Genomic DNA, 12,034 nt, shown 5'->3' with positions numbered 1-12,034 from the left:
TGATGCCACGACTGTCGATGTTGGTTTGATGTGGCTACGTAGCAGTGTCGAGTAAAGAGAGTTTTTGGTTACGAAAGGGGTAAAACACAGGGCGGAAAAGCTATTTACAACTTATACATCAACAAGACGGCAGTTACAAGAGTCTAGAGGCATGCAAGGGACACGTGGTAGGGAAGGGAGTGAGACAGGCTTGTGCCCTATCCCTGATGTTATTCAATCTGAACATTGACCAAGCAGTAAAGGAAATCAAAGAAAAAATTGGAGAAGGAACTGCAGTTCAGGGTGAAGAAATAAAAACTTTACAGTTTGCCCGCGACTTCGTACATCTGTCATCAAAAGGCTTCGAAGAGCAGTTGAATGGAATGGACACTGTCTTGAAAGGAGGATATCATCAAAAGCAAAACAGCTCATCCGAAAAACAGTGATACGAGCCACTGGCATGCAAAACAGCGGAAACTTTGAGGAACTTTGATAAAGCAAACAACCATAATATAGATATAATAAGATAAAAGAATACGTATTTCAGTCTCGTGACTTAATGTTACATTTCCCCCCGTTTAAAATAATTACGCTATTTCAAAAAAAATTACTTCACTGACCTAATAATGCACAACAGCAATTCAGTCTTCAAAGTGCAACTGTGGGATTTAAATGAAGCGGTCGAAAGAAAATGGAACAGAACATTTTCTACATACTTCTTCACACTCAACATCACTTCCGCATTCAATCAGTCCCATATCAACTGCACACCAATTACGTTTTCTAACGATGATAATAGTATTTCGTTGTTATAACCTGCCGTTTGCCAAGCGTATTGTCAACATAGGCTTTTACTTGCGATTTTTCAGATTGCAGTGTTACAAAATCAACAATCCATCTCATGCAGAGCCTGTATTGCCTGTAAAAGCGCACCTCAAGATTAAGGTAATATATTGCTGTCTTCGGTATTTTCTTTTTGGTCCTATTATACCGATAGCCAGTTTCTTCGCGTCACCAGTTACTCTCTTAGCCTCTGAATAGGTGATCACCCAAATGTCTAGCGTGATAAGGGGCGCAGTTTTTTCCATTAAACACTGCTTTTCTGCTTCGCCTAGTTGCAGATGTAGGGCTATCGCTTCTTTATATTATATGCACTTTTTCGTACGGCTCTGAGCATTCGAGATCACGCATTCCTCTTATAATTAAGAAACTGAAGAGACAACGTAAGTGTTTTTCGTATTATCCAGGTTGAACTATAAAAAGGCAGTTTTTTGGCTCCTTGTGTCTACCTGCATGCATAGAAAAATGTAAGAGCTCTGTGTAAACCAAGTTTCGACTTACCAGATCTATCTTTGCACAGACATCCGTATAATAAGGGTATTGCATTTTCTATTCCAAAAAATCTACACTGACTGAAAAAAATCGCAACACCAGGAAGGAGTTGTGCTGCATAACCGTAAGTCTTTAGGCGTGTTTCTACTTGTGAAAGGTGATGTCTATTCAAATTTTGTGCCACTCACATTAGAGTGGCGCCAGCAGCAAGGATTAAAATCAGATTTCTTTAGATACATGCTTAACGGTCGTGACCGTTAGCTACCTGTGAGACTGGACATGGTGAGTTGATGTTACTCAAAAATGCATTTAAGGCGACAAAGACGCTATAACCATAACCTCACCAACTTTGAACTACGAGAAGCTCTATGTTCCTTCTGCGATACTGCAAAAAGATTTGGCAGGAATGTAGCCAGTGTACATGATTGCAGGCAGCGGTGGTCACAAGAACACCGGGCACTAACGAGAGGGAAGACCACCGTGTTCGGCATATGGCTCTCGTGCATCGTACTTCATCTGCAGCAGCAATTTGAGTAGCAGCTGGCACCGCAGTGAACTGTTAAGTAGCCCGACATCCTTACAGAGTGCATTCCACTGACCTCCAAAACAGTCATTTGCAACTTCAGTGGTGTCAAGCTAGAGTTCATTGGAGGGTAGGGTGGAGGTCAGTTGTGTTTCCTGATGAAATCTGGTTGTGCTTCGGTGCCAGTGATGGCCGTGTGTTGGTTAGAAGGAACCGAGTTGAGGGCCTGCAACCAGCCTGTCTACGTGTTAGACACGATGGACCTACACCTGGAATTATGGTCTGGGACGCGATTTCATATGACATTAGAAGCACTCTTGTGGTTATCCCAAGCACCCAGACTACAAATTGGTACGTCAGTCTGGTGATTCGACCTGCTGTGCTGTGCTGTGAACATCATTCCAGAGGGGTATTCTCCAACAGGATAAGGTTCTCCCACATACCACTGCTCCACAGAGTGCCTACACATTGCCTTGGCTTGCTCGATCGTCAGCACATAAGTGGCATCATCTGACAAGTCCATCGTCATCCATAACCAGCATTAACCGTCCCTCTACTGCCCGACCGAGTGCAACAGGCACGGAACTTCATGCCACAAAACGACATCCAGCGCCTGTAGAACAAGACGCGCACACGTTTGCATGTTTGCATTCAACAATACGGCGGTTACACCGATTATTAATGTTCCAGCATGTCAAATTTTCAATGGATTATCTCACGCTTACATTAATCTGTGACCCTGCAATTTTAATCTCTGGCATATTTTACCTGGACAAACGTATTCCAGAAATTTCATTAATCTTCATTAATCATGTTTTCGTGTTACGATTTTTTTCCGTCAGTGTGGATAGGGAAATATTCTACGGCTTGCAGTGATCACCGGGTGCTGCAGAGAGCGCTTTGAGGCCCAGAGAAAGACAGTTGTTGCCAGGCAGGCGGAATCCTTGAAAGCAACGACGCAAACACGTGGCCTGGCGTAGCGTGGCGTTATCACGCAGGCCGGCCCGACCACAGCTGCGTCCGCGCGGCACGCCAACTTTCGCAAGCGTGCTCCCGCTGGCTGTTTTACTCTGCGTTAAATGCTGCAGTGTTCCCTAGCATCGGGAACTCTGTTACAACGCTTTGAGTCCGAGGCGTCACTGCTTTCTGTATCACCTGATGCAGATTTAGGATTACCGCTGTTCTCTGTACAGTGTGTCTTGCCGATAACGTAGAAATCAATGCCCTGCGAATCCGACACAATCTTATGTATCTGCGCGTTTCTGTCTCCAATTAGACGACGAATTCATAACAATAAAGATGTCTATGAGCTGTTGAACAATTTGTATAAATTTTTCTCTGTGTCTGACGGAGTCTGAACACAGGCAAAATTTTATGTAAGGGCGCCGCCGCGAAAAACTTCAATGCCATGTAGTACGATTTCAGCCATCAGTGAACATAAACATATGATATTGCCACTACACGTAAGAGGCAAGTTTCTAAGTTGGCAAATCTTTGCAAAACACGTATCTGGTAGTATATCATTACGACTGTATACAGAATATGCTAAAGATCTTCCTCTTTAGATGATGATGATTTTTGGTTTGTGGGACGCTCAAATGCGTGGTTATCAGAGCCCGAACAAATTCCCAATCTTTTCACAGTCCAATCTTGCCACTTGCATGAATGATGATGAAATGATGAGAACTACACAAACACCCAGTCATCTCGAGGCAGGTGAAAATCCCTAACCCCGCCGGGAATCGAACCCGGGACCCCGTGCTCGGGAATCGAGAACGCGACCGCGTGACCACGAGCTGCGGACTCTTTTCTTAGAATCAGTGTAGTGCTCGACGAGCGAAATATTCCTACCGATTCGAAAAAAGCGCAGGCCACTCTCACTTTGAAAAAGATTCGACGAACAGATGTACAAAACTATAGGCCTGTATCTCTGACGTCTGACTATTGCAGAATACCGGAACGTATTTTACGCTCGCGTATTATGACGTTTCTGGAGATCGATATTCTCCTGTGTAGGAATCAATATGTGCTCAAGTTGAGAGTGGAACAAGAAGTATCGGTACGAAGTACCCTCTGCCACGCATTCTACAAAGGCTTGCGGGGTATTTCTCTACGAGGCGTATTTTTAAAAATTTATAAGAATTTTATTTTTATATCAAAGCCTGGATTTTAATGTACTTTTCAACACAATTTCCAGCTATATTAAGGCACTTATCGTTCGTATTAGCATCTTCTGAAATCCGTCCTCATAGAAATATGGTGCCAGATGTTTTAACCAGTCCTGTTCTGACGTTTTAATATTCTGATCTTCCTCGCAGCGCTAGCCGATTATGTGCCTCTTTAAGTGCAATGATAGTCTAGGTCAGGGTTATATGGAGGTTGATTGTTTCCAACCATACGACACGATGACATCTTGAGTGTGATGAACCACTTGGACAGGAATTGTCACGCAGCAAAGCGATCCCTCTATTGAGCATGCCACGCCTTTTGTTTTGGATTGTACAGTGCAGTTTTTTCTCTCTCACAATAACTGTCCGCATTAACCATGCTACTACGAGGCGAAGAGAAACAAAACACTGTACCCACTCCAAAACGCAGTGCACATGAGTTGCCGGATTGAAAATGTTTGCTGGAACTTCAGTTTTTAGGGGACGTTGAATGTGTCTATTCCAAGCACTGTTTAGAATCCAGTGAAACGTGAGCAATCCTTGTATCGACACTAGTGACAATTTAGCTTAGAAATGTATTCCCTTCGAGATAGTAACTTTAGTGGATAGTCATTGCACTGGTTGAACGACTGGTTCTGTGCATTTTTTGTAACCTGATTGCGCACAGCTTTGGATACTGTAAGCGTTCTGTCACAATTTCATAGAGAACACTTGTTGAAACGCGAGGAAAGACATGCTATTAGGATTAAGTCGTGCTGCTACTGTCTTCTTGAATTTTTTTAACGACTTTCTGCACGATGTGGTCAGCAATGACGGGCGGTCGCTTACTTCCTTTCTCATCGCGCACGTTTGAGTGGCAGTCTTTAAATACTCTACGCCATTTTCTAACAATTCCAGCACTAACTCATACTGTTTTCTCCACACACTTCATTCATCCGCCGATGAATTTCGACAGCTTTCACGTCTCATACATTTAAAATACGAATAACAGCGCGTATTTCGCAATTGGTCACATTCTCAACCAGTTGAGCTACTTTGAACACCGATCAATAAACGTTCGTGCAAGCTAAAGCTACCGGAGTGGCTTTTTTTAGATAGCCAAAAGTTGAAGGTACTTTCCCAGCATGCGAAGTACGTCGACCGCAAAGCTGCAATGGCCATATTTCAAAAGGGTACTCGTAGAATAGAAACGGTGTGTTATTCAGATGTAAAGCTGATTGGGCAACATGTAAGTAAAACGCCAAGAACCTCTGTGAACACTCACAATTAATCAGGGGTTTAGTTTTTGCCGATGGCGTTGCATTTTTAGCCAAAAAAGCAAATAATGTTGGGGATCTTGCAGTAAATTGCTGGAAAAACTGGTCTAAAAAATATCGTATGAAAAGATGGAAAGACCAGAAAATTAGACCTCGCTTACTTACTAACAACAGAACAGCTAAAACAAACGACCGATATCTTACAAAGCCAAAATCAGACACTCTATTTAGTTATAAAACCAGAAGGACCCGACATTGCTAAGACTCTTATTTTAAATAAAAAGTGACAGCTCGAAGAAATTGAAAACATGGAAAGGAAGATTCTCAAAAAAAAATATCTTGGACCCCAGAAGACTACCGATGGTAACTGGAAAAATAAGCAAAACGAGGAACTGACTAATGCACCGAAAGATTACGAACACAATGCGGAAACGACAGTTGAAACTTTATGGACACCTCGTAAGAATGGACGAAAATACTCGGCAAATAGATCGTCAGTTAGATCTCTGATGGTTCAATCCCGTCACATCTGCGAGCCGCTTTGAATACCCGCCCAACAGTTTCGACGCGTTCTGCACGCACCGCCGAAAAAGTGTTGACGTTGGACAGGACTGGTGATACGGCGCTCCGAGGCCCGCTACGGTGGAACTTTCCAGGGTGGTCTCAGTTCCTGCCGAACGGCAATGAAGCATACATCTGGTGGACAACCTGCGCCGTGTGGACACAGTTTGCTGCGTGTATCGACTTAGACGACAAGTGGGACACATCAACGGCTTTGAGGCGTGGTCTGATATGTTTGACTTACAAGTGCATTGGATTTTCGGCTCGCTTGAAATCTGTTGGCTGACAAGGTGCACTGGTTTACGGATGTCTGGTGACCTTCGCTTTGGTCAAGTTAAAATGGGATTGTGTTTACGACAAGCGCTTCCTGTTCATTATTAACTGATAGCGAGACATTGTGTGTTACCTTGCGCAGCCTACTGAACAACCGTTACTATGGGTTCTTTTACGAGCGGATGTAATTCTTGATTACTGCTTGAACGGCCCTTGTTTTGATGATTACATAATTTGTGGACAGTCATTCAAACTAAAGTGTTTCTTCACACCTCTGGTGGTTACGATTTGAAGTTAGTTTTATGTAGCTGCCAGCCTGAATTAAAACTGCATGTAAGAATTTTTAAATACTGATGTTACCTACCATCTCAAGGCTAATTCTTTTAATTCTGGCCTTGCCAATTAACTACTGTGAGAGTTTAAATTTTAGTAAATTCCTTAACAACCCATATAAGGCGTACTTCCTTGTGTGTGTGGTTTTTTTTAATGCTTGTGCATTATACACTGTGTAATTATATATCGTGGTAATACACTTGTAATGTCAAGTAGGTCTCCCTCTCTTCAGTAGGATTTTTATTTTAAATAGATGCCTAGCGTTGATAATATAAAACCTTTTTTTTTTTAATTTGTTGTACACACCTCTCTGCCCGGTACTACCACTCCTACTTACCGTCGTAACTTCATTGAAGCCGACATCTTAATGAGTTAAGAGAGATCAAAAGAGATGGTATTTTAGAGATGATCCGAAAGGGGCAAAATGAGTTGTAACGCAGAGACTTTCTGAGGGCATACAACGCGCAGGGCGCGACCACAGTGGCTATACTGGCGAGTTCCCACCACAAAGAAAGAGAGCCCAATACAATTAATTTGATATTTCGAAACACACATCGGGTTGCCTACAAAATTTGAAACTCAGTAATAGTAATCAGAGACCGGACAGATCTTTAATTAACAAGTCATAGAACTAAAACGGTCGTTTTCTGCAATTAAACTAATTTTCCCCAGCCGACAAGTATCACCGAATGATTGCTTACAAGGAGGACCAAAGAATGGAGAGGGCAGAGTAATTTTAACAGTCTGAATTTGGTTAATGCACTAAATGCTCAAAATGAAAAATTTACTTAACAGTTCCTGGTCGTCACGTTCGAATGTAATGTGAAGTCACGCGGTGGGTAGGCAAACCAGTTTTCCCTCATTCGGAGAATTTACGCCAAAACAGGTGCCCCAACTTGAGAGTGAAAAAGACCGAGCCGCCCTCCCGGGTGAGGTTGCATCAGCGGATCGTTACCTCCTGCTGTCATGTTGGCTGCTGGGACCCACTTGTGAACTACGGACGGCCACGGCGGTGCGGTGCCCGAGTTTACAAACAGCACCGAGAGTCACGAGCCGTCTCCTTTCGGTTGCTGACCTCGGACGCATTCAATTCGCAGACAGTAGTGTTACGGACGTTACCGACGTTTTGTTGCTGAAATCTTGTCTTGAGAGTGGCCATGTGTTTGAGCTGTGCGTGGAGATCAGCATGATTCGCCTTCCGAAGCAGCAGTCTGATTGGCTACTACCGAGCCAATGCACCGATTGCACATTGAGCATCCGGCATTGCGACCTCATAAATCGCAATGAGATAAGTTTTGTCGTTCGGACCCCCTTCCCTTCTTTCATCATACGGATCTAATGGCTAGCATCTTATTCTTTCATTCAACCATTCCTCGCTCTCTATGGGCCGGACTGAATCTAGTTCAACTTCAGTGTCGTTTGGCCTATTTTCTTCAGCACTTCCTTGTCCTACTCGTACAACAAGATGGCTTCGTGCGATATTCAGATTTTCCAGTGCATGCTCAAAACTTGTGACAGAGATACCTCTCATTCGTGTGTTTTACTGCAATATACACTCGAGAGCCACACAAACTGGTACACCTGCCTAATATCGTGTAGGGCCACCGCGAGCACGCAGAATTGCCGCTACACGACGTGGCATGGACTCGGCTATTGTCTGAAGTAGTGCCAGAAGGGAATGACACGATGAATCCTGCAGAGTTGTCCATGAATACGTAAGAGCACGGTGGGGTCGAGATCTCTTCTGAACAGCACGTTGCAAGGCATCCCCAGATACCCTCAATAATGTTTATGTCTGGGGAGTTTGGTGGCCAGCGTGAGAGTTTAAACTCAGAAGAGTGTTCCTGGAGCAACTCTGTAGCAATTCTAGACGTGTGGGCTGTCGCATTGTCCTGTTGGAGTTGCCCACGTCTGTCGGTATGCACAATGGACACGAACAGATGCAGGTGATCACACAGGATGCTTACGTATGTGTTACCTCTCAGAGTCGTATCTACACGTATCGGGAGTCCCATATCCCTCCAACTGCACACGCCCCACACCATTACAGAGCCTTTACCAGCTTCAAAACTCCATAGATTCATGAGGTCTTCTCCATACCCGTACTTGTCCATCCGCTCCATACAATTCGAAACGAGACTCGTCCGACCAGGCAACGTGTTTCCAGACATCAAAAGTCCGATGTCGGTGTTGATGGGCTCAGGCGAGGCGTAAAGCTTCGTGTCGTGAAGTCATCAAGGGTACACGAGTGGACCTTCGGCTCCGAAAGCCCATATCGATGATGTTTCGTTGAATAGTTCGCACGCTGACACTTCTTGATGGCTCAGCATTGAAATCCGCAGCAATTTGCGGAAGGGTTGCACTTCTGTCACGTTGAACGATTCTCTTCACACGTCGTTGGTCCCGTTCTTGAACGATCTTTTTCCGACCGCAGCGATGTCGGAGATTGGATGTTTTCCGGATACTTGATATTCGCGATACACTCGTGAAATGGTCGTACGGGAAAATCTCCACTTCATCGCTACCTCGGAAACGCTGTGTCTCATCGCTCTTGCGCCGAATATACCACCTCATTCAAACTCACTTAAATCGTCATAACCCGCTATTGTAGCAGTAGAAACCGATCTAACAACTGCGTCAGACACTTGCTGTCTTATATAGGCGTTTCCGACCGCAGCGCCGCATTCTGCCTGTTTACATAGCACTGTATTCGAACACACGTGCCCATATCAATTTCTTTGGCGCTTCAGTGTACATGCCTACTTTAACCATATTTACTGGCTATCAAGTTCTGTAACTTTCCCAGTTTCCCTTTGTCATTAAATGAAGCTATCAATTAGACGACGAAACATCTGCCGAGAGAAGTAGTCCCGTTCCGATATAGAGTAGTAGTCAGACATCTTTACGATCCAGGGACCGTATATCAGCATGTGAATGTAACTTTCTGGATGAGAGGGAAGGCGATATACAGAACACCATACTGCATCAATCTGTTCAAACAACAGCCCAGCATTTACATACAAACATAAAATAATTTGAAGAGAAACCATTAATAACGGTCAAGAGAGAAAGAAAAGAAGTGGAATAATGAAGAGATTCTCCGCAGAGAGGAAAAGCAAGGTCAAATAGCCATAAGTTCCAGGCAGTCCGTAGTTGGCCGCATGCGTAAGGAAAAAAAGTTCCATCCTGCAGTATCGTCTGACGTTTGACAAGTCGTGGAACGTTTGAGGCGCACTGCTCACTCACCAGCCGACGCCTCGATGCCTCCCTATCGCTGAGCACGAGCCGCCGCATCGCAGCGAGGCCGACAGGTGCCGGTTTGCCGGGCGAAGTCTGCCACGCGTTTGTGCTCAGGCAGCCCGCATGTGCTCTCCGTGACGCAAGTGTTATCTGATGTCGCCCCCACCAACGTCGATACAGGTGATCACCAATTTGCGTCAGCAATGTTCAGAAACGTGACAAGCGCGCTAACTTGAATTTACTTTGATCTTGTTTAGCAACTGCTACTCGCCGGACCCATGTACTCTCTTCACGCACATAACAAAAAAAAAAGTTTCAGAATACGCGTGAAAGGACCGGCGGAGTGTAGAGCCGGCCGTTAACAGAGGGCAGCTGACGGCGCAGCAATAATACAACGGACATCTAAGAATCCCCGCACATGGCATTCAAAAATTGATGTTGTAAATTGATATTGCTAAGAAGTTCAGTTCACGCTCGTATTATACAGGAGCAAGATATTTGAGCCACAGACTTTTGTAATACTGATTAATATCGTATCTAATTCAACTTGACGTAGATAGGGAAGACAACTGGAGAAGGGGGGGGGGGGGGGGGCAAAAAACACGAAGGAATTATCCGAAGAGATGGAAATCGGTAGATGAGACGTACTTGTACAGGCAAACGATTACAATTTCAGAAAAATTGGATGATGTATTCAAGAAAAACGGAGAAAGTCAACAACGCGTTGCTCCATCTCTGCCACTAATGCAAGGAATTATTCAGCTTGCCATTGATTGATAGAGTTTTTGAATATCCTCCTGATGGACATCGTGCCAAATTCTGTCCAATTGGCCCGTTAGATCGTCAAAATCCCGTGCTGGTTGTAGGGCACTGCCCATAATGCCACAAACGTTCTCAACTTGGTATCTGTCCGAAGACCTTGCTGGCCAAGGCAGGGTTTTAGCAAGCACGAAGACAACCCACAGCGTATGAGCAGCATTATCTTGCTGAATGTAAGTCCAGGATAACTTGCCATGAAGGGCAACAAAACGGGGCGTAGAGCAACGTCGACGTACGGCTGTGCTACAAGGCTGCCGCGGTTGACAACCAAAGGGGTCCCGCTGTTAAAAAAAAAAAAAAAAAAAAAAAATAATAATAATAATAATAATAATAATAATAATAATAATAATAATAATAATAATAATAAGTGCTACCCCAGACTATTACTCATGGTTGTTGGGCTGCATGGCGGGCGACAGTCAGGTTGGTGTCCTACCGCTCTATGGGACGTCTCACTGACTGGAGTAGAAGTGTCTTCAGTGATGAGTCCCGCTTCGAAGTTAGCGCCGATGATCAGCGAAGACGTGTTGGTAATATCGTTGTCTGTAAAACAGACCCGGCTTAAATTTCCGGTAAGCTGGTTTCAAGTTCTTCTCTGTCCATGAGATAACTACGCTACAATAAATGTGTAACTGACGCGCTACACTGAAGTGATACGTACTCTTCTGAAGCTCTGCGTGAATATATAGTAACACTAAAACGATATGTTGAAGCATCTTTCGTTCTACATTATTACAGTGCTAAGTATTACACAGAACGTCGAAAAAAGCTAGGACTATTTCAGTCTAAATATACGTTATTCATGCGCCTATTGTGTAGCACTCATTATGCTCGTGAATAGCAGTGAGCTTCATTTTTCATTTCCAAGCTGTTGTTTACTGTAGGGCGGTGTACTGCAAGCAGCTGAAGGAGGAAAGGTTAGAGTTTACCGTAACGTCCCGTCAACAACACGGTCGTTAGGAACGGAACACAAGTTCGGATTAGGGACGGCTGGGCAAGAAAATTGGCCGTGCCCTTTTCAAAGGAACCATCCTAGAATTTGCACTGGTTTACGCAAATCAAGGAAAACCTATATCTGGATGGCAGGAAATGCAGATGAATTGTCGTCCTCCGCCTCTCCCCCCTCCACCGAATGCGAGTCCATGTGCTAACCACTGCACCATCTCGCTCGGTAGCAGGCGGCTAAAAACGAACTCAGTTGTAGCTCTTTTACAAATATATTCTTTTTTTACCAATTAACAAACTATTTGACACATTGCATATCTTAGCAACGACCATTAGCAGCAGCAGCAGCAGCAGTGTGACAGGGATAAAAATCTGCAGAACATTGTATGATGATGATCGGACGCAGGAACTCTACGAGGGGCGTTTGAAAAGTCCGGGCAAAGTCCGAAAGATGGCACCACCGGCGCCTATCGAGGTCAAGTTTAGTAGGTCGCATCTTTGGAAAGAACGCACACCAAGTTTCAGCCATATTGGTCTATTTCTTTATGTTTGGCATTCGTGTGAATAAAGGAAGCCGAGTGACTGTCAAAAAAAAATGGACGAAA

The 12,034-nt window shown here is 44.3% G+C and overlaps 1 protein-coding gene across 8 annotated transcripts in view; it reads right to left on the bottom strand.

The window, feature by feature from the left end:
- LOC124802476 (proton-coupled amino acid transporter-like protein pathetic) overlaps window positions 1-12,034 on the bottom strand; it is a 228,545-nt gene that overhangs the window by 78,829 nt on the left and 137,682 nt on the right. The window contains exon 1 of one of the 8 annotated variants that reach the window (XM_047263281.1): window positions 9,672-9,752. The exons of the other annotated variants lie outside the window; for them this stretch is intronic. Within the exon in view, the coding sequence (XP_047119237.1) occupies window positions 9,672-9,719 (48 nt within the window). The 5' untranslated portion in view covers window positions 9,720-9,752. Of the gene's footprint in view, window positions 1-9,671; window positions 9,753-12,034 lie in introns of those variants that run through there. 8 annotated transcript variants of the gene reach the window in all.

The sequence above is a fragment of the Schistocerca piceifrons genome, chromosome 6 (genome assembly GCF_021461385.2).
Source record: "Schistocerca piceifrons isolate TAMUIC-IGC-003096 chromosome 6, iqSchPice1.1, whole genome shotgun sequence".
Classification (NCBI taxonomy): domain Eukaryota; kingdom Metazoa; phylum Arthropoda; class Insecta; order Orthoptera; family Acrididae; genus Schistocerca; species Schistocerca piceifrons.
Note: the sequence above shows the minus strand (reverse complement) of the source record. Positions and strands in the feature narration are given on the sequence as shown.